This window comes from Protopterus annectens, chromosome 5.part0 (assembly GCF_019279795.1).
Source record: "Protopterus annectens isolate FY-2018-M chromosome 5.part0, PAN1.0, whole genome shotgun sequence".
Taxonomy (NCBI): domain Eukaryota; kingdom Metazoa; phylum Chordata; order Ceratodontiformes; family Protopteridae; genus Protopterus; species Protopterus annectens.
The window spans coordinates 827,124,741-827,148,909 of record NC_056735.1 but is presented as its reverse complement, the minus strand read 5'-3'; the positions used below and the strand labels follow the sequence as shown (position 1 = coordinate 827,148,909).

The 24,169-nt window shown below is 38.7% G+C and overlaps 1 protein-coding gene across 1 annotated transcript in view; it reads right to left on the bottom strand.

Moving 5' to 3' along the window:
* Window positions 1-474: 474 nt before the first annotated feature.
* MCF2L (MCF.2 cell line derived transforming sequence like) overlaps window positions 475-24,169 on the bottom strand; it is a 1,071,259-nt gene continuing 1,047,564 nt past the window's right edge. The window contains exons 27-29 of the mRNA XM_044071884.1: window positions 8,466-8,558; window positions 8,121-8,180; window positions 475-569 (exon numbers count right to left, since the gene is read on the bottom strand). Of these exons, the coding sequence (XP_043927819.1) occupies window positions 475-569; window positions 8,121-8,180; window positions 8,466-8,558 (248 nt within the window). The remainder of the gene's footprint in view (window positions 570-8,120; window positions 8,181-8,465; window positions 8,559-24,169) is intronic.

Here is a 24,169-nt window from a genome sequence, read left to right as displayed (position 1 = left end):
GGGAAAAAGTGGTTGAGGATGGATGGAATTAAAATATAGAGGCCAAACTCACTTAAGTGAAGATAAAAGGGCTGCCTTTTAATTAAAAAATGCCCAAAGTTCTGCTTGTTTCAACACACAAATCAATTTTTTTGTACTTTTCCCCAATTTGAACTTGATTTTTTTTACATTCCTGTTTTATGATTACTGAGAAACATGTTTCTTGGTTCACAACAGTTTGCTCTAATGCAATTAACTAAAATAAAGATGAGGCAAGAAAGCCCAAATGTACAGCTAATTACCTTTAAGTAACTCAGTACAAAATGGGTATTTCTGAAGAACTGTAATGACAAACTAAAATGCGTCTCATTTTCTTAACACAGTCACAGTTTTATCACTTACACCTCATGATAATCTGTGTCATAGTTCTAACAACTCACATTGTCAAACTACTCCTGTTTTATAAGTAATAAGGACAATGTATGTTCCACAATACTAGACAGACATTGTACTACCTCTAAAACCAAATGGTGTTGGATCACTCTTTACTTCATGTCGCTTTGTTTTGCTTTTAGGGCTGGTAGAAGATGCTGCAGCAGGAAATGAGGCAGGAAAACACAGAAAGAGAGGAAAGAAGATTTGTAAGGACAGGAAAAGCATCTATTAATTGTGTAAAAGTCCATCTGTTAGTAGAGATGTATTACGGTCATACATGCACATCACATTATGAAATGTAGTTTAGTAGCTCAGTGCAACAACAGCAAGTAGTGAAAACTAAATCGCACTATTAAGCTCATATTACAAGCTACATGTAGTGATTCAGGGATTTCTTTACCCTTTTATGTATAATCTAAAATTTATTTTTTATTTATTTTGTCATTTGTTTTTTCCTGAATGCAATTAACAAATCAAGTAATCCACTGTTGTATACCATAAGTAGGAACATACACACAGTTATAAAAGCAGACCAGTATTTCTTCCCTCTAATGAACAGTGTCAAAATACTGCAAAAAACATTTACAGCTCCTTGAACTACAGTGCATGGTGGGAGTATGAACAAAGCTTTGTTGACTGTTAAGTAAATGATCATACAGTAGCCTTTCTGTTGCGCACAGACTGGACTTAGGAATATAGCTAAAATCATATTCAGGCCTCCTCTACATAATGTTCCTGGTTTGCTTCCACTATGAAACTGAAATCCATTTGCTAGGAAATCACTTCAGCAATCATGAAATATCAATATTTTATCTGGGATTCACAGCAATGGCACAGATTGAAAACAGCTTTTATTTTATGCCGGTACCAAACCCTCTTCAACCCCCAAGTGGAAAACAAGACTCCATCCCCACCCCCACCCCGTAACTTACAAATATCAGCTCTGCAATTTCATAACAATGGGAAAAGGAGAATCTCCCAAGAGAAATGCACGATAGTGTTGAGCAATCTTTATATTTGCTCCAGTAAGAACAAGCAAATGCTTTCCAAGGACTCATGGTACAAGTAGGCATAGCAGCCTGCAGGGGTTCACTATAGCTTTACCTAGAGTCCTCAAATTATAGCTACCAGCATGATTTCCAGGAATATCTTCCAAAAGACTTAAAATTTACAGCAGCGTTTCAATGGAATAAAAACACAGCTTATTTATTTACAACACATCTGTGGAAAAGAAAAATGGTCACTTTTGATGGCATAAGAATTTCCACTTGATTATGACAAATGTTTTTGTTCTGATGAAGTCCTTTTTATATTTATTAGATGAAAGCTTAACTTAAGTGTATTTATATGTGCATAAAAAGTGCATTAAAGTTTTTTTTTTTATAAATTCTACATCATCTTTGAGATTTGTTCCAGTTTGTGCACCTTGCTGGCATCACATTATTGATTGTGGTCTGTTCTTGACATTGAGGTATCATCCTAGGCCCTCAGCGTACCACACATCTATTGGATTACTTATCATTTTACTTGCTGGTTTGCCTCTGATTTCTGTTTTGTTTACTGGTATTTCTTGGAAAAGACACATTTTTTTTTCTTTAACTAACAGGGTACCACAAAATACCAAGTAGTCCCTTTAAATTATCATTACACAGGACGGCCAACAATGCTGCATCATGAGACGGATACCTCTTATTGTCGCTACAACTGCTCCTGCATGTGTTTGGTACATATGCAAGCCAAGACTGCCTGTAGAATACAACTTTAATTATAAATGCTTACTGCAGAATATTAAAGGTGTATATAATTGTAGGGTATATTTCTACATATTTTTAAAGATTTTCTTTGTACAACTTTCTCCGTAGTAATACAAGTATGCACAGAAATGCATTGTTGAAGCATCTCTAGAGTTGCATTATTATTTTGTTGTGTCTTGCTCAGCATTTACTTTGGTATTTAACATATCTCCTTGTAGATGGCAGTTAAAATAATTCTGGCTGAGGCTGGAGCTAAAATTGATGCACTGGACTAGCCCACTCATAGTTATCAAACACATAAATACATAAACCTGGTATAAGTACTGTGTTCTTCCCAAGTTAAGATGCTTTAATAATTTTTACTGTCTGCACTTTTGATGTGGTAGAATATTTTATCATTTACAGTTGCAATGCAGAATCCTTCTACTTAAAGCGCAATTTTCCTAATAAAATTCTCCCAAACAAAGTGTATATCATTACTTTGTAAATAGGGTGCAGTGCCCTGCAAATGATTTCCCAATTTCTTCACCTGTGGGGGATATAAACATTGTACTCTCAAACCATTGTCCTGACATTTGGCCATATTCACACTCAGATCTCTATACACTTCAAACTCTTAATTATTTATAATGTGACAGTGTTTTTTCTATTCTGGCATTGGTGGACAGAGATGAGGTCTGTATAATTGAGACATTTTATCAATGGAAATCCTTCAAAGTCTCAGAAGTCGTACCTGGAAATTAAAAGGGGTAACTGGGAAGGCGATTCAAATAACCATGTTCTCAAGACATGCAACTTACTTATGGCATTAGTTAGTATAGCACTGAGTAAACTTAGTTATGGCATTAGTTAGTATAGCATTGAGTAAACTTACTTACGGCCTTAGTTAGTATAGCAGTGCGTAAACTTACTTATGGCATTAGTATAGCATTGAGTAAATTTACTTATGGCATTAATTAGTATAGCATTAAATAAACTTACATATGGCATCAGTTAGTATAGCATTGAGTAAACTTACTTACGGCATTAGTTAGTATAGCATTGAATAGACTTACTTATGGCATTAGTTAGCATAGCATTGAGAATACCTGTCATAACCTGTTTATACAAATCTAGTCTGTTGAAGATCTGGGGTTAAAATTGTTATCGCAGTAGTTTGGGGAATGATTAACTATGAGAAATGTATGGAAGAAATGAATGAAATTCAAGATGTTGTCTTTAATGAGGAAAAAATGTTATATAAGATTAACATCAAGTACGGATTGCATATTGAGGACTATTTGTATTTGTTGGGGAAAAGTAATGCTACTACATTAGTGCACAATAAACTCTCCTGATATGACCTACATTAATTTAAGAAGGGTCACTTTTGGAGAATGCCAGCCATCCCTTGTTCTGTTCAGCCCTACACACCCATTGACAATCAAGACTGGTATAGACAATGGAAAATTATGAAAAGTTTTCATCCACATCACATCTTTACTCCTGGCTCCCATAAGTGGGATTATTGTTCTGTATAGTACATCTCAGCACATTACAACAGCATGCTTTTTTTGTCTGTTATCTGCATGGACACATTACTTGAAAAGCTTTATCAGATGACAAAAGGCTTTCGTTTTCTACAGCAGCCCTTCTTAGTTGTAATAAACATGTTCTATGTATTATTAATTGGTCCACAGACTCTTTTTCAGCCATGATTTGAGCCAGAAGAGAAAAGGTATGTACAATATATATGATACATCTAGAGGAGCCTAACAACTATCGTACTTTTGGTAAGTGGGGAAAATTGCAATAAAGTGACTCAAAAATGGAGAAAGAATACAAACTCAAGATTGACTGAAATCAGAATTGAAACACAGATTCTGGAACTGAGTGTCAAAGGCTTTACCAGTGAGCCACCGTTCTTTTCCATAGGACGCTGCACCAAAATGCAGAAAAAATTAAAAACAAAGAGGAACCGCCGAGTGCAAATGAAGAAAAATGCACTTCAGTGTTTCTTTGTGATACTGTCATATATTTTATCCTAACTCTTACAGCTCAGATCAGAATTTAGAAATGAATGGTGAGAAACCATGGCTTTTACTGTGAGACTCAGGGGAAAGAAAGCAAAAATGTTTTGTTTGTCAGCAGTATCAACTGAAGGGGTTTTAAATAGTTTAAGTATATAAATCTAAACCAGCAAATGTTAAAGGCTGACACTAAATAATGAAATAAAAAAGCTCAAACACAGAAAACAAAGTTATACTTTTTTGGCAAGGGCTGCCACCAACAGTGATTAACACTGTACACCAAGGACACCACACAGTGATTTCACTGTTGGCATTTAGATCATGTGTATTTGGTGTTATTATTGTATTCCGTGATGGCTCTTTATCAAACATCATAAATCAGCTTTTTTTTCACCCTTCAGGGTTATGTTGTTTAGCAGTTTTACTGTGAATCATTTTAGATGCAGGAAAACTAGACCAGTTAATTCTTAATTAGTTAATCAGTGAAGGGTTTTTTGTCTTTCCTTCACACCAAATGATTGCATGCAGTACTGTTCAAAGAACAATTCTGAACAATCTGAAACTTACTCCCAAGAACTTTAAGAAGTGTTGGGTCACTTTAAGTCACAAAGCTATCTTCAATATCATTTGCATCTTTTATATCAGAATTATATGATTTCTAGTTCCCATTGAGTAAGGCTTGAATATATAGTAATGCTGTTTCTGCAAATCTAAATAATTTTTCAGTTGGAAATAAAAAAATTTCTGTCCAACTGAAGATATGTTTGAAACATCATTGTACTGAATCCTATAACCTGATATCTACTGTAGTATTCTTTTTGTGTTCATAGGTTCATAGTTTCAATTTCTTTTTCTACCACACAAAAATATGAAATGTGTGGTTACATTTATCATTTGCATGTAAGAAAGTGCTCTCTGTTGCTGTTAATATTATGAATGGCTAGTACCATATGAAATCCTCTGATTTAAGATGCAGAGCTATTGTGCCTACATAGGGCCTGAGCATTGCCAAAAGCTCCACTCAGCTTGAATAGCCTGAGTTTCTTTTTATGTTTCTAGAAGCATAGCCAGACAAATTAGAAAAATACCAGACTTTTTGGATGGATCTAACAAACCAAATTTCAAAAAAAGAGTAAATTTATCATTTAGTAAGTTCCTGAAGCAATGTTGTCCTGTGTCTCATGTATGTGGTAATGTTTGTGTATTTTTCTGCCCTGCTGACATGACTATTTACCCCTTTTTAATGTTAATATGCAATAGGTCCACTGAATCCTACTACTCAGACCTAAAATTATAAGCTATGTTACTATTACATGGGCTAGTGCAGTAACATGAAATGTATCAGTATACTTAAATTCAATGGATAATACAGTATAAATGGCTTTTATAAGGCCTTGTATTGTATGCGTAGTTGTTAAGACTCACAAAAATATAATTATCCATTACTAAGACAACTGGCAGACATCAGTAACATGCTAAATGTTCACTAAAGACAGATAGCTTATGCAATGGAAAATATTTGGGCTTTACAAAGCGTGTCTACAAAGTGACTACCATTATTTGGTTTAAAAAAGCAATGTAACTGTTCACATGAATAAAAGAAAGATGCTATGAGGTGAAATGTCATAACATACTTTGGACATGGACATTGGTAAAAAATAAGCATCCATCACTCCTCTTTTATTACACTTTTAAAATGGGCATACAAGTCCCGCTGGTATTTTATATTTAAACGTTGTGAATTAAATAAAGCTGCATTTCCCGTCATTTTATGTAAACTAGTCACTGTGAAAATGAACAATGCCTTAAGGGTGCATAGAATGTGCTCATATCTTACGTTTTTTTTTTTTTTTTTCAGTATTAGCTAAATGGGTTTGATGTACCTCCACTCCTGGCACAACAGTGAGAAAAAATGTAAGAAAATCAGAGGGGCATAAAAGCACAATGCCATTTGTTACACTAAGTAAAACAGATTTGGGCTATATAATCTGAAAGAGAAATGTTTATTTTCCTGTAATTTATAAGAGCTCTCGTACAGCTACCATTACTATTAAAAATGCATGTATGTTTCCTTTGAATGGAATGCTGACAGAGTGTTTCTGACTGGTGGTGTTCCACAATGCTACCAGGAATACAGGAAGTTTAAGGTGTGACATGCTGAGGACTAGAGCTCACCTTTCTTGCCATCTTTACTGAATAGTTTGTCTGTGTGACCTTTCTTACCCTTTGATTTGGAAATTATACTATTAGGTATGCACATTGTATTTTAATCAGCAGAGTTTTGACCAGATGTCCCTAATTTTCAAGTCTTTATCCAGATTTTCTATGTCTGCAGGTTGACAAGTATGCATAATACAACATATACAGAAGGGCTAAGAGGGTTAAAAATTGAAATAAACACAACAAAAATTGTAAAGGTGGACACTAAGAAAGAGACTATGAAGATTTCAAAAGAGAAAGGGGAAGCTTGTTCCAGTAACAGCTCTACTAAAGTAGGAATATGAGTCTGAGGTTCTTCCTCAACTCTAAAGATGTTGTAGAAAATGGAGAAAAATGACTAAAAATTGTCAGAGGCTGAAATGCAGTCAAGGAATTTAAAAGTACCAGGCACCACTGAAAGACAGTCACCTTTGGCAAGCAAATATGAAGAAAGTACACAGAATGCAGCTTTGATGCAGAAGCCATTACCACATTAATCTTATGTGGGCAGTGTGACTATAACAGGACAATTAAGTGCAACTACAAAGCATTATATTGATACAGAAGTCTGGAATCTGATGGGTTGGACAGAAGTATATACTTTGTGTGGCAAGTTAATGCTCACTGGGTTTAACTCACTTGTAAAAACAATCATTTGTTAGACAGCTAAACTCAGGTCTGTAAAAGCAAAATCATGGAAGAAACAAGCTGCTTAGTAAAGACCGTGTGTATCTAGTTCCATGGCACATTTAATCAATTCTTTTCTTAGCAAGACACAATCCAACTAACACATGGAGCAAGTAGCCACATAAAATTTAAGTGGGGTGATGTACCTCTGGACCCTTAAAAATGCAAGCAAGTGCAAAGTGGCAAGACCTTGATGTAAGCTACAATAGTTGTCACCTGAGCCACTCAATTATATGAGCTCAACAGATCATAATGACTCTCTGAATGGCAGAAAAATCACTCAAACAGATACCACCAGATGCATGCCTGGGAAAGACAATGGTTGAGCTACAAATGTAGTGTCCAGAATAGAACAGAACAGCTATAATGAAAACATAGAATACAAAAACAAAAATCCTCTGTTACACCATAAGTTATATTACCTAAAACAAAAAAAGCTAATTTTAAAGCAGCAGTAGCAGTCCTAAGTGATGTTATTAAATTTAAAATTGACCCATACATGTATAAACTATCAACATTTATCAGATATATACATAATTAAATTGCGCATGTTAAGTCTACTATTTCTGGGTTTTTTTTTGTAGAACGGCCCTTCTATAAAGCCGTGAACCACAGTTATTTTGTGGTGTACATTGTGGAGTTATACTCCTAGACTACTACTGCCAATCTACAACTCGCTCTGTACGTAGCCCTTAGTTGTCATGTAAAGGAAACTGCAACATTGTTAAGGGATGGATTCTGAAATATTTTTGTACAATGAGTGATACAGATATACAAAGGAAATTTTAAGGAAATTAAAATATCCCTCCCTCATCTTAATGATTTATGATATAAAAAAATAACCTTATATGATCTGCTGCTTTAACGTGCCAATTTATTTTTAAAGCAATGGTTAATCCACCACTGAATAACAAAAGCAGTAACCAAACACACAGAATGCAAGCTTTGTGAAAATTTACATGCATTATAAAAGATCCTGTATCTCTTTTTGTATGCACACAAAACCTTGACATAACAACATGCCTTTTCACACTATTAGCAAGGCAACAAGTACTACCTGGTCTGGACTGAAGGGATGCTGGTAGGGTACAACTTTTAGTTGGAGAAGTTGATGAGTCTGTTAAAGCAAGCAATGACTGTTAATCCTACCTTTGTAATGACAAGCTTAGAGCTCAACATTAATTCTGTACCACACCACTGTCAAAAAGGATTGCTTTTGCTCTTTATAAGCATACTTTACTACAGATGCCAATAAAATGGGAGAGTGTGCTATTTAAAGTGAGTCACATACCAACAGTTTATATAGTTTTGTTGTCTGTAATGTTACTGTCAGTGTAAAAGAAATAACATAAAGACTGCTTATCTTGAAAATCCAAGCAGGAGTTACACTGCAGAATTTTACCTTTTTGGCTTTTGAGGTTTGTAAAGCCCTGCAGTGTAAAACGTTTTTTGGATGGCGAAGTGCCTTCAGAGTTAGGACTAGTAACTGCATCATCTGTAAGTAGAAAGAAGACAGAAAGAAAAGACAGAACACATGCAGCGCTGGTTAGTAAATCAGAAAAGCAGAAGATAAGAATGCATGGAAAACAGTGAGCGTAAACCTGCTTTGCAAAGCAAGAAATATTACTATTGCTAGTTATATTCTGAAATTCACAGATTTCACATACACACAAATAAACAGCTGTGTGTGTATCTCTCTCCCTCACTCTGTATATATGCATATAATATTGTATGTCATATGGTCCACCAGCATTTCACTGATTTGTGCTACAAAGTATAATGATTTACTTCACTCTCACCACAACTTGTAAATGGGTGCAATATGGTTTGTGCAGTGAAGGAGTCCAATTCTCCCTTTCCTGTGACAGAAAATAATGGGAGATAAAATATCTAATTCCATGTAACAGGCATCACCAGTTTAGCCAGTAAGCATAACTGAGATGACCCCTATATCTGAATGATGTATCTGAATGAGTATGTAATTAATTGTTAACTTTCAATTACATTGACAGCAATTTTACTGATGCTGAAAAGTCAACTACACAATTAACATATAAAGAATGAAAGCATAACAAAGCTATACCAATCACAAAAAGAAACAACTGTCTTTTCCAGTCTGGAAAAAAACTTAAAAGCAATCACAAGGACATGTTTTACATAGGGGACTTTGACCCCACACCATTAATGTGGGAGCTCTGCCCCCATAACTGCTAACTTGTATAAACTAACAAAACACTTGCAAAACCACAACAGAAACACCATTCTGCAATGCAACATTAATGTTACGTGACTTGTTTATTCCTGTACTGAATAAAGAGTGCATTCTATAACTTGTGACAGCACAAACGGTTGTCACAAGCTGTGCCTTCAAAGGAATGCCTGAAAAACATACCTATAGATCTATATCTCTATATCTAGCTCTATCTATCTTTACATATAAACACAATCTTTTAATTAAAAACAATAATGCTAAAGTACAGAGCCTACTGAGTTGTAACTGTAGGCTATTATAAAACACATGCCTTAGTTCCTATAATTACATAAATGTGTACCAAGTCACATTTAAACTCATACTGACCAGGGACGTCGGGAGGCATACGCACTGTACTGATTTCAGTACAACGTATTTAGAAGGAGGGTAGCATTTTAAAGTTTTCACGCTTTAGCATTTTAAATTTTTGCGCTTTACTAGTGCACGACGATGACGTCAGCTCAACAGGGCAGCCAGCTCACCGCGCAACAAGCATTATGTTGGTCGAAGAAGCGCAACAACCGTTATGTTGGTTGAAGGATTTCAAGGACTTAAAGCGGGAAGATTTGCTGGTCTCACTGCAAGGAAAGCAGGAGGATTTGTTGGACTTAAAGCGGGAAGATTTGTTGGTCTCACTGCAAGGAAAGCGGGAGGATTTGTTGGTCTCACGACAAGGACTGTATGGTGAGTAGTGTGTGTTGGTCTCACGTCAAGGACTGTATTTAGAACCGAGGTGTGTGTGTGTGTGTGTGTGTGTGTGTGTGTGTGTGTGTGTGTGTGTGTGTGTGTGTGTGTGTGTGTGTGTGTGTCTGTGTGTGTGTGTGTCTGTGTATACATGTGTGTGTGTGTCAGTTTAAAATGTCTGCAAAGACTACCATTTAACATCTGTACTGTTGAAAAAAAACCTCAGTTCTCACTTTTTCAACAGTCAGGAATTTCTAATACAAGCTACCGATCTACTTCTTTCCTATTTTAATCACACATTTCTATTCATTCTCTTCTAACTAATCCTTTTCTATTTGTCACTCACAAATTTTGGTTTCTTTGGCATAGCTGTATTATATTAATTCTATATTTCTACTTTTTTACTTTTACAATTTAAGTTATACACAGTTTCTGTTATTCAAAACTGTCTAAACATTTTTATAAGTTATTTTCAATGATCTTATTCTATGTGCCTTTTGTTAATAACTGTCGTAACTGTTAAATGTTATTGGCATTCATTTTTTGCCCTATGGGCCTAGGTCATACCCAAAAAGAGTTCACTGTCTAGTGTGTTTATTTGTTGCCAAATGTAAAATAAACAAATAAATTAATGTGGAGCAGCCTGATAGTCTGTGTTGCACTTTGTAACAAGAGAATCACAGGCAGTGTTTTAAAATAATTTGTTGCCGAATGCAATATTTTGCGTACTGGTACTTTTCTCACTGCTGTCTAGCTGTCATGTGTTGTTTTGCATTTTATCAGCTGGAACATACATTTTAAAATGTGGAATTTGGTGAGTAGTGTGTGTTGGTCTCACGTCAAGGACTGTATTTAGAACCGAGGTGTGTGTGTGTGTGTGTGTGTGTGTGTGTGAGAGAAAATGCCCCAGGTGGGATGGGTGGTGTGGTAGGGAATACCTCAGGCTTGAACACTGTACCTTGTATGCAGGTGTTAAAGACCTGAATTCCCTACCCACCACCATTTGTAAAAAAATTGCAGATATTTGCCTCATATTTGATCTGATCAATATCTGTATCATATCTGTGTTTTTTAAATATTGCAATGCTTGAAATCTGATGGTGCAGTGGTAGCAATGTAGCATTGATGTCTCACAGCTATAGGTTCTTGGGTTTGGTTCTTGGCTGGGGTGCCTTCTTTGTAGGGGGGTCTGTATCTTCTCCCTGTGTTTGTGTGGGTTTGCTTTTGTGTCCTCCCATGTTACAAAGACATGTCTGCATTATTTTTTCCTGGGCCAGTGCTGAGAATTGTGTTTTTTTTTGTTCCAAGTCAGACTGTCCTGATTAACAAATTGACAGGCATTTAAATTTCAGACTTCAGGTTTCTGAATGTTTACTTCCTTACATATTTGGTGGTGCAGTGGCAGTATTGTTGCCTCACAGCTGTAGGTTTTCTGGTTTGATTCTTGGCTGGGGTGCCTTCTGTGTGGAGTCTGCATCTTATCCCTGTGTTTGTGACATAGTAAAACAACTTTTTATTCTAGCAATAAATATATACTAACACAACCTTTTTTATAGCAATTTTTTTAAGTTTATGACTATTTGAAATTTGTCCTTATTTTTGGGACTGTAATACCCTGTTATTGGCTTTGTCCAGGTTTTTTGTGCTAAGGTTGACAGCTATGGCAAGAACTGAATTCACTGAATATGTTTGAGGGCTGTATTCCCTCATTACTGGGTTTGTCCAGGTGTTTTGTGCCAAGCGGTTGACAGCTATGGTGAGAACTGAATTAATTAAATGATAGCCATTTAAGTTTCAGTCTTCCTCTCTTTCACAAAGCAGGTGATTTGGCATAGTGGTATGTTGTTCTGACTATTTTGCACAGTGACCTTGGCAGTAAAATGTATGATGGTAACACAGCATTTTATTCTAGCAGCTTTCCAAGATTATACAAGCAATGTTTAATGTGTTCCTGTTTTTTGCCCTTTTGACCCACCCCAATAAATTTGGCTTTTTCCAGATTTCTTGTGCTGCGAATTTGAGATGTAGTTGAGTATTGCATAGATTTTACAAGGAACTGAGAGCTGCAGGGAAAGAGAAGTTTAGTGTTGATCATGCTAAGTCGGCTCACATTGCTAGTAGCACAAAATGTTGTGTACTTGCTTTTAATGCAGAAGGTTGTTGGTTCTACTCCCATAAGGGGTGAATGCTGCTGTACTGAAAGTTAAGACACTAACTATGAGCCTGTTATCAGTTTGCCATCCATTTCCTATTGCAGTATTACTAGCTTATTAATGTAATTTAGGCAATTTATTCCTCAGGGGCATCAGACACTATTTTTCGGTGAAGTCATGAAATATAAAGGTGATTGCTAGCAGCAACCTCTTCATTAGTTAGATTTATTTAACGTAGAATTATTTAGATGACTTTTTTTACTACTTCAGAGATTGTGCATATTATTTACTGATAATGGTGGACTGTAGAAGTTTGACTAGACTTTTATGATGGAAATGTTCTGAATTGGGCAGTTTTGTTTCATTGTTTACTGGAAAAATGTTCAAAGCAATAGGAAGGTGTATCAAAGAGCACATGTATGTTTCATATGCAAGGGGCCTATGATTTAAAAGCAGCCCAGAATTAATTTTTATCTGCCACGGGTAAAATATATTTTTCTTTGAATGTGGGTTTTAATGTTTCAATGAATGTGAGTTTCAAGGGCAGAGAAGTTTTAATGCCAAGTTTGTTTAGCAGATGTCTTAGTATTTGTGCTGTAAAATGCAAAATAAAACTTTCAAATGAAGTTCAAATCATCATAGAAGTAAATCAGTATGCACATTAGTGTTTATGGTAAATGGAGTGAAATAGCAAAGTAATGGATCATTGGAATGGCTGCAGGGGGAGGCTCCATTCGACCATGGTTTTGTGAGGGGGAAGGATGGCAAACTTAGACAGCCCCAGCTGAACTATACCTCCCAACTGTCCAGATTTTCAAGAATGAATAGATTTTTTGCTTCTTATTTTTGGTTTGTTCCTCAATTTGTGGTTTTCTGGCAAATGATTTAGGAATTAAGTCACTAAATAATGACACACTAGTTTCAGACTTTATAACCTTCAGAAAATGCATGCTAAAATAAGACCTGTTCTATCAACTGTCCCAGTTTATACAAGAGCAATTTTTAGTACTGTTTATATGTTCCCTCAATATATTTGGCCTTGTCCAGATTTATTGCATTAACAGGTTGAGAGGTACATGCCAATTGCTTTATAGAATTAGGCATAGCCAAACCTCAACTGTCCCTGATTTTGGCTCAAAATGTTGCTCTTCCCCTAATGATCCCTCCACAAAATATCAATTTTGGAAGAAAACATAGAGGGTTTACTTTACTCTTATAAATAACTGTAATGATCAGAGTTATACATTACTTTTATTTCAGAAATGCATGTAGATTCTCTAATTTTGTCAGCTGCTCTAAGTTAACTGTGCTCATATTAAAATGGTGTTCCTCCTTTGACAGGTTCCCAGCTGTATTGTCTGGCAATTTTATATTTTTGCATCACATTTTTGGTCCGTTTTTCATAAAATTGTAGTTTTCTGGCAAATTAGTGGCAAATTGTTAAAGACTGAAGTTAGAAAATAATGCAGACATTTCAGTTTCAGATTTCATACCTTTCAGAAATTTCGTACTGATGCAAGACCTACTACTATTCTATTATCTTTCTAAGTTTATAAGAGCAATATTTTAAAAAAAATGTCCTTATTTTTGGGCCTTTGCCTCAGTTTTATTTAAGAGTTTGTTGCTGTAAGAGGTTGAGAGGTTGTGTGTGTGTGTGTGTGTGTGTGTGTGTGTGTGTGTGTGTGTGTGTGTGGTAGGTAGCATACCTCTCAACTGTCCAAATTTTGCAGAATGTCCAGATTTTTGCCCCATATTTTTTGTCTGTTCCTCATAAATTTTGTCATTTTCTAGAAAATCATTGAAGGCTGAAATTGCTAAATAATGACAGACATTTGAGCTTCAGACTTCATGTCCTTTAGAAAAATTCATACTAGAACAAATCCTGTTATTCTAGCAACTTTCTAAGTTCACGAGAACATTATTTAATATCTGCCCCTGTTTATTTTAGGCTTTGTCCATATTTCTTGCACTAAGAGGTAGGTAGGGGTGTGTGTGTGAATGAAACATCCTAGTTAGTGGTAGCAGGTGGTTAGTAATTTACTCAAGCTCAAAACCTGTACCTTAGTTACAGAAAATAAAAGCATAAAGTCTCTACCCCAACTATCATGCTGCATTTTTCAAAGAACTGACATTTCAGGTTAATTTTCAATTCAAGGAACCGAGTTTGAGTGAATTTATATTATATTACTGAAGAGGCATTACAGTGAATGCCTCTTCATCGACACTAAAAGAGCGAACCGTGAATTACGAGAATGGCCGTAGCTTGGCTGGAGAGGGGGCTAGCAGTTTGAGAGCTGTCAGTACAAATTTGAAAATCCTAGCTACACCCCTGATACTGACCTTCTTTTTTAAGAAAAGCAGTTTAATATAGATATTAATTGCTGTTCAAAGAACTTCATCCTGTAAATAGTTTCTTCTCTCTCCCCTCAGAAGACAGAATTGTAACATCTTATGCTATAGCTCCACCTTCCAAGACAAACTATTTTCCATTAAATCTGCATTTTCAAACATTTTCTATCTGAATATCATGACTTCTCATAGAAAGAAAGTTCTGCCTCTGACACTGTTTTGACCACTATCCAATGCACTAATGTAGCCACAGCTTCATTCTTTGTTATCTAATATTGCCTTCTAGCTAATCACAATCACACTTTACATATATAAATCTCAGTGCAGTACTAGAGCTATAGTCAAGCAATCTCAGGTCACAAAGGAAGTCATTCTAACATGCCACTAATCATTGCAGAAACAGAGGACACACTTGTTCATGCGTGGCTGTAATGATCTGGGTTGGTTTAGTGATCATGGTGTTGGAGGGATCACCACTATGGGCAAGTTTAAAAAGATGATGATGAGCTTGGTGGGTAAGTGTGAGTTAGGCAGTGACTGGCAGACATTATGTGGGTAGCAGGGAGGCTCTACAATCTGAGGCTGCAGCACACGTCTTCAGCAGGGCACATACATGGAAACAAGTGTGGCATCATTAATTGGTGTCACTGCAGATCCAGTGTTAGGGGTGGGAGACAATAACAGTGGTATGCAGAGGCACACCTGACTTTGTAGAATAAAAGAATCTGGTGTTCTCTGTCCAGCCTTCTCTCACAAATTAGTCGCTGATTTACAGAGTTTGAGATTAAAGTGTGTGTATGTGTGTGTGTGTGTGTGTGGGGGGGGGGGGGAGTAGTGGGACCAAAATAAAAAAAGTCACACACCTGCAAGCTGGCCTTACTCCATCTATTACAGTGAACAGTAATCAAATTTATAACTAATGTATGGCATCTATCAAACATAAAAAAGGGTTTAGATGGGTTATCAATTGTACAGTTGTGTACCTACCATAAATGTAGATGTTCGAGTGTATTCACTGTTGCAGTCATTACACTAGGGTTATCCTGCTGGCAGGCTACCCACAGTTGGCCTGAATTCCAAAGTCTTGGCCCGGCATCGGTTGCAGTCACCTCTTCCCTGACGTCAGTGCTCCAGGGGTATAAAAGATGCAGCCGACACCATTTTCTTCAGTTTTTCTTGCCCCAGATGTCAGGTGCCCCTGAAGGGTAGGCTAAGAAATTATGCCAATAAAAAAGCATGCAGTACAATAAAACATAATCTTCATCTATAAGCAAATACACCACATAGGTTGTAAAGAATAGAGAAGTACAGATAAGTCCTAGCAAAGAAAGGGGGATGGTGGGAGGGTAACCTGGACTGCAACAGTGAATACACTCGAACATCTACATTTATGGTAGGTACACAACTGTACTATGTCCATCGTGTTTCACTGTTGCAGTCATTACACTTGGGTTGAATCCCAAAGCTGAGGATGGGTGGCTGGGCCTAAATAGAATTAGGAGAGGCTATGAGGCCCTGCAGAACTGCGGAGGCGAAGCCTGCTCTGGATTGAGAGTAAAGAGGTAAGTGGTAGTGCTTTGTAAAAGTGTGCACTGAAGTCCAAGTTGCAGCCTCCAGAAGGCTGCTGAAGTAGCTGCTGCTCTGGTTGAATGTGGCCTGATGCCCTTAGGCACTGATTTGCCATGTTGAGAATAGCAGAAGCAAATGCAGTTGGCTATCCATTTGGAAATAGTCTGCTTTGAGATAGCTTTTCCTTGAGATCCTGCAGCATGTGCCACTAAGAGTTGCTCAGACTTTCTGAAAGCTTTAGTTTTGTCCAAGTAGAAGCGTAGCTGTCTGTGTATGTCCTAAGAATGTAGAAGTCACTTCCCTTTATTCTGTGGGTTTGGATAAAAGGTAGGCAAGTGAATTGTTTGATTAAGAGCCACACTGGACACTACCTTAGGCATAAATGTTGGGTTTGTCCTCAGAGAAACCCTGTCCGGATGGAAAATTATGAAAGGTTCAACCACCATTAGTGCCTGCAACTCTGAGACTCTTCTTGCTGAAGTTATTGCTAAGAGCAGAGCTGTTTCCCATGATAAGAATTTTATTTCAGCTGTATTAGCTGGCTCAAAAGGAGGCAGCGTGAGTTTTTCCAAGACAAATTTGAGGTCCCATGCAGGTACTGGTGCTCTTCTTGGGGGTCTTATGTTTTTAGCCCCTCTGAAGTACTGCCTTAGTAGTGGATGTGAAAAAATAGGTGGGTCCGTATTGTAATGAGCTGAAATGGCAGAGCCATGGATCTTAACAGATGAAAAGGATAGGCCTTTGTCCAGCATTTCAGTTAGATATTGTAAAATCTGAGAAATATTTGGTACAAGCATGTCAATTCCTCATGCCTGGTTCCAAGCACAGAATCTCTTCCACTTTTCTGCATATGATTTTCTGGTGCTGGGCCTCCTGGCCTCCAGAATAACATCCATAACTGCTTTGGAAAGAGGTGAGTTCTGAATGGTTACATTATCCGCCATGCAGCCAGATTTAGGGTTCTGAGTTGGCTGTGCAGTATCTGATTGTTTTGTTGGGTCAATAAATGAGGAATTTGAGGTAATGCCTAGGCTGGGCCTTGAGACAAGCTCTTTAGGATTGGGTACCAGTGCTGGCGTGGCCAGTCTGGGGCAATCAGGATCATTTTTTGCTTCTCTTATCTGACCTTTAGGAGTACCTTGGGGAGGAGAGGTAGTGGAGGAAAGGCATATACTGTAAGGTTTTTCCAGCTGAATGATAGAGCATCCACTTCCCATGCTATAAGTCCTTGTACAAAATCTCTGTAGTTGGTAGTTGTGAGGGAAGGCAAATAGATCTATGTCTGGGCATCCCCATTTCCTTGTTATTATGCTGAAGATTTGGATCTAGTTTCCACTCATGAGGATCCATGAGGTTTCTGCTTAGTTCATCTGCCAAAGTATTTGTCTTTCCTGGCAGAAATTGTGCTTGCAGGTGCACTTGATAAGTCAATGCTGTGTTCAACAAAATCATGGCTTGTCTGCAGAGGGGGTAGGAATGCGTGCCTCCCTGCTTGTTTATGTACCACATGACTAGTATTGTCCGTCTTTATCAGCAATTGTCCTGGATGAAGCAGATCCTTGAAAGCAGCCAGGGCATTCTGGCCAGCCAGCATTTCTTTTAGACTGATATGAAGATGCATTTGGCTTGTGGGCCATGTGCCCTGAATACATTTTCCCACCATGTGTGCCCCCCAGGCGTAATCTGATGCATCTGTTGTTATTGTCTGCCTGGCAGTGGATAGAGTGAAATGCTGTCCCTTGTTGTGGTGACAGGCCTGTGCCCACCATTGAAACTCCTGTTGCAGGCAGGGAATGAGGGTAATTAGTTTTTCCAGGGTGTGGCAATGTTGAGTCCAAACACTTTTTAGATACCATTGTAGTTTCCTCATATGCAGTCTTGCATATGGAATTACTAGAATGCAGGATGCCATGAAACCCAAAGCCTGCAGAATTTTTCTTGCAGGTAACTAGTTTTTTGTTGCCAACATTTCAAAGTAAGAAGTCAGTTGTCTTTGTTTGTCTGGAGTGAGATAAGCCATCTGGGGAGTTGTATTTAAGCTTGCACCCAGGAATATTATCTCTTGAGAGGGTACTAGTTTTGATTTCTTTTTGTTTACTGTGTACCCTAGGCAAATTAACAATCTTTTTACAAACGCCAAATGCTTTAGTAGAATGTCCTTGTTCTCTGCTTGAATAAGGCAGTCATCTAAGTAGGGATATATTTGAGTTCCTCTTTGTCTGCAAAAAGCAATTACTGGTGCCAGGCATTTTGTGAAGACCTCGGTGCAGTAGATAAGCCAAAGGTCAGTGCAGAAAATTGGTAGTGCATTGAGCCAGCTATGAATCTGAGGTATCTTCTGCAAGATTGTCTAATTGGGATATGCAGGTATGCCTCTTTTAGGTTCAAGGTTACTAGCCAAGCCTTCTTGCCCAGCATGGGCAGAAGCTGCTGCAGAGTCAACATTTTGAATTTTGGAACGTCCAGAAAAATATTTAGAATAGACAGGTCCAGTATTGGTCTCCAGGCTTTGTCCTTTCTGGGTACCAAGAAAAGTCATGAGTAAAATCCTTGTCCCTGCTCCTGTAGTGGTATTCGCTGAATGGCCCTCATGTCCATGAGGGATGAAACTTGCTTTTGTGCCTCTGCCCTTTGATTGTGTGGCAGGTCAGGCATGCCTTTTGCCTTTGGCAGGGTGTGAAAGGGGAACCTGTAACCCTGAGACACTATATTCAAGACCCATTTGTCCTGGGTGATCATGTGCCAGTTTTTTGAAAAAAGTGCTAGTTTCCCCCCTAAGGGGACCTCCAAAACATAAGTGCTTGGTACTGGTAGAGGAAAGTCATTGGGACTGTTTCCTATAGGATTGAGATTTGTCTTCTCCGCTCTTGGAGGTAGAAGCACCCCATTGTTTAGGCCTGTATGAGCCTTGGTGCTGGGATCTGCCTCTAGGGCATCTGTATCTGCCTCTTTGTGGCCTATCTGACACTGGAAAGGACCAATTTTTTGAAGGCCAGTTCCTGCTAAATCTGGGTGGCTGTACCTGTAAGAAATTCTTAACTGTCTGCATAGATTTCACTTTATCCTCCATTTTCTTCAACACCTTCAGCCTTAACACCAAAGTATCACACTGTAATGGAGCATCTAATAATTTTGCTTTAACATAATCAGGCAGATTCTGTTCCTTTAACCAAGGATGCCTCCTAATCACAGAGCCCATTACAGCAGCCCTACAAGAGGCCTCCAAAGAATCAAAACCACATTGCAAAGTATGTTTTCCCACTTGTTCAGCTGCATGCAATAAATCCTGCATTTCCTTGTTTTCTGGACATTCAGAGTTAGTCAACATTTTCTGTCTTAACAGTGACATTAAATATTGCTGATATTTAAGCATATGAAAATGACAATTTAAAGCCCTTATAGCCAAAGTAGCAGAAGTGTAAACATTTTTCCCCCATCTATCTAGTGCTCTTAAATCTCTATCAGAGGGAAGAGGGTTTTTATCAGTGGAAGCCTTGACTCCCTTAGGACCCTGAGATATGGTTTCTGGGTCAGCAGCAGGGTTTTTGTATAGAAATTTATGGGAGTATGGGACCCTGTAGTATCTGTCTGGCTTAACAGGGGCAGGGGGTATAGAGTCTGGAGACAGGTTGGACTCTAAAAAAACATCATCTACAATGTCCAGAACGGGGGGAATAGCAAAGGGCCTGTGCTGAGGAAGTAAAAGAACATCTCTGAGCCTTTTCTTAGATTCTGTATAATCCTGGCTCTCCCAATGTAAGTGCTCCCTCATAGTATGCAGGGTTTCCCCAAAGGAGTAATCTTCAGGAGGAGAAGCTGAAGGAATAGATTCTTCAGCATCAGAATCCTCATAGGGAGGAAGGGAGTATTCCTGATCAGAGGAGGAATCTGAGGAAATGGAAACCTGATCTGAAGATTCATATTCTGTCTCTTGCCTAGGCCTCTTATCAGGAGGGGGATGGGAACCCCTGATCAAAGTAATAAAATCTTTGGCCATTTTGAGCACCTGTTTTTTTAGGCATGGAAGTCTGCCCTGGAGAATGTTGTACTTGTTTCTTTGTCTTTAGAGCTGCTTTAGTCTTTGGCTTTGAAGCTGAAGATGGCTTTACATATAACTGTGTAGGTCTGAAAACACCCTCAGAAGCTGATGCCTGCACAGCGGCTCCAGACCCATCTGAGGGATTAGTTTATGAGGAGCCAATACCTTGAGTTTCCAGAGGCCCAGTCAGCTCCATGAGGGAGTCGGAAGCGGCCTGTGACTCTGAGGTAGCGGGTATCAGGGGCTGCGAAAGTGCCTCACTGAGAACCGGTGAACCGACGACTAGCTTAGCGGAAGCCTCATCGTCGGTTTTGGACCTCGGATGCCTGTCCTTGTCTTTATCCTTGCATTTTTTTATAAACTCCGGTCATCGGATGTTCCTCCGGCATTGTATAATTGAATTTTCGGCCAAAGTAATGAAAGGCAATATCGTACCGATGCTTAATAGTGCGTTGGTTAAATCTAGCACAAAACCGACAACAAGAAACATCGTGGTCAAGGCCTAGGCAAGGAATACAGTAAGAGTGAAAATCCTTATGAGGTATTTGCTTCCCACAAGAAATACAATTGTTAACTTTTTCTGACATCGGTCTGGAACAAGAAAAAAGTTTCCCCAACGGGGTACTTAGCTTTAATGAAGACTTCGGATCTGAAATTCGAATTTGAAAATCTCAGGAGTTGGCCGACCGGCACTTGTGAACTGCTTTTGCTTCAGGCACCGTGCAGCAAGAAAGACTGAAGAAAATGGCATCGGCTGCATCTTTTATACCCCTGGCACACTGATGTCAGGGAAGAGGTGACCGCAACCGATGCCGGACCAAGACTTTGGAATTCAGGCCGACTGCGGGTAGCCTGCCAGCAGGATAACCTTTGTGTAATGACTGCAATGGTGAAACACGATGAACATCATCTTCTTTGACATTTGCTAGGGACCAGACCTTGCAATTCATTTATTTCTGAGCTACCTGTAGCCAAGATGCAATGCTTACCTATGATACTACATTTCATGACATCCAGTGCAAAGAAATGTAGGCAGTATTTACACGAAAAAGTAAGAGAGATAAGATGGTGTGTGCAATGCAGCTCCTTCTATTTATTTATTTAATTTTGTTTGTAGTTGTTAACTGGTGTAGGTCACTAATCCACAAGGACAATTTTCAGACCCAACTCGGAAGCATAAATGTCTGGTGAGGTAACCTACTCAACAGTCACACAGAAGGCAAATGGAGCTGAATGAATCGAATCCTGCATTACAGGATGTAAACCATTAACAGCTCATAACCTTAATCCTTTGCATTAACTCTGCAGACTTGCCAAATTCCATATCCTTATTTCTCTACATATAAAAGAACCCCAACAGTACAGCTTTAATATGAATCCACCAGCAGCACACAGTTAAGACTGAACTTTCAAGTGTAAAAAGTGAAAAATATAACTTTTTTATTTTCAAGAATAGATGTAATCCTTGTCCTGAAGCAGTCAGTACTCATTTCCCCTGATCTGACATATAAAATGAAGTGAAAATTGATGATTAAGACAGTGATGCAAAAAGGTCAAATGATTTAAAAAGCAGCAGCAATGAATCTTAGAGCACATTCAAGACATGACCTAAGATATCTGGAGTATAAATAAGACACCAGGGATTTATAAAGGCTTACAGTGATGTGGAAGCCATAACTATGAAGGTCTCTGCATAACAGTAATCCCAAGTGAGTCATAATCCACACACTTTAAAACAGTTTTACTCTACCAGAGGCTGTTAAAATGGAAAGCAGTCTTGCTGGTGAAGGTGCATGTAAATGTTGCAGTCCAGGGTTGTGGTTCATGCAAATTAGCCACTGGCACTACCTCCAAAAAGATGACAGCGGCAGAGCAAAGTGGCAGACTAATTCAGAGAACTTTTCACAGGAAGGTAAAAAGTAAATACTATCTAAAGGACAGCAGTCACTCACTCACCTCACCTCACCAGGAATGGTAATGGCTAATACTGCAGCCACGGCTAAGTATTGTATAGTGTGTGTATGCATGTCTGACCGTCTGTTTGTCAGGAATTAATGTAGCTGCACAAATTTGTGTGTGTGTGTGTGTGCGTGTGTATGTGTGTGTGACTGTCTAACTGTTAAGAATGAATGTAGCTGCACAAATGTGTGTGTGTGTGTGTGTGTGTGTGTGTGTGTGTGTGTGCATGTGTGCATATGAGTGTGTAGGTAGCTTGGATCTGCAACTGCATATGTGTTCAGATGCTAGTCACATAACTGCCATGCATCAATATGTGAGCCATGGCTTAATTGGAGTGGCACATATGTTCTACCATTGCCACAGACATGTTATTTATGGTTTCACATGTTCCATAAGCGGAGGCTGTAGCATAACAGTTTATCATGTGTCTGATGACAGTGGGTCACCTGTGGTTGACAGTGATGGCACAGTTTACACTGTATAGTAAGATGATACAGTGGTGCAGTCAGTAATGTTAAAACAGGAGGACATGTATACATCCACCATATATAAAGTGATGGTGGAGGGGAAGGCAATACTGTCACCATTTCCTCTGTTTAGTATTGGACATCTTGTCAATGTGACCCTCATCCAGGCTACAAAGGAACTGTCACCTCAGATGGCATATATCAAGGGCACTGCCTCTAATGTGTGTCTACCAACCATAGTGCTGAGACATGCTTGTGGCAGTCACCACTATGACTCCAGAGTCTTTTCTCTCATCTGGGTGTCATATCTGTCATTAATCAGAGGATGTGAAAATCAATGGCTGAGGCACACACACCAAGACAGAGAAGCTGATCATGCTGTGTGGCCTGCATGAAGAAGTTCTGCAGCTGCACATGGATTGTTTGATAGAACACAATACATATAGAGTGACTTGGCATCTACAGACTTAGAGCAATCGTGCATGTTCACATCACTGGTATCCATACAGCATCTACTGGTGAGTCCATGAGGTTACTGACTAGTGCCTCCCAGTGTACCTCTGTAGGCTATACTGGCCATGGCTATGCAAGGGTTGGGATGTGACGTGTATGGTCACAATCCTGGTTTACACAGACAGCACACAGTACTATTGAGACAGCATCACTGTCACATCTGGCCATGACAATTACTAGACAAAGGTTTGGCCAATATACCCTGTGACACCTCTTGTTGCATTTCACACAGCTCCATGCCATCCCTATCTCATGTTGGCTAAGGGAGTACTATGCTTAGCCATGATCATTGCTGAGGCTGTTTATGCTACCCATTTCTTGTTGAGGTCATTGATGCTGCTCTTCTCTTGATTGGCAACAGAGGCTGCCACATCAAGGTTCCCACACATACACAAAGTGCTGCACCATCCCTAATACTGAATCTATCTTGCCTTGAAATTGCAGATCCATATCTTGTAATGGTTACTGTTTGGTGACATAACATCTCCACCCTACCACTGGTAGATATAATTCCTGACTACCTCAACCTGATACCCTGCTGAGCATATAGCTCCGATGACCATTATCCATATCACAGCATTGTATCACCTGTCCCTGTGCACCCCCACTTGCTCAAATGATGATGACTATGCTTTGTATACCCTCTGGCCTTTGTGGATCAGGCCATAAATGATGGACACTACCAGTTAGTACACTGTAATGCATAGACCGGTTGTGATAATGAATCCACCATGTCTATTATGCGTTGTCTTTATTCTGGACTACAGTTCTTGATCAGACTCAGCCACTTTGCCAGTGCCACAACATATTCTGCTTGCCTCTGACTTGCATGTGGTGCTGGCTACAACCACTTTCTTTACTGACTGTGTGCTCATCTCCTCATCCCTAACTGAAAAAGTTCTCTCAGGCAGTACTACAGTGTTCGTGAGTTGAATCTGCTTGTATAGTACATCATATTATATAATAAGATGGGGGCAGATCATATATTACTGACTGCATGTCTCAGGTGCACACTGCAGTATGCCACCAAATGTATCTAAGCAGTGGAAGGCTCCCTTTAGCAGCTCAAAGCCATGTTAAACAATGTTTTCCATCTGCAGATGTGTAGAGTTGTATGTGATC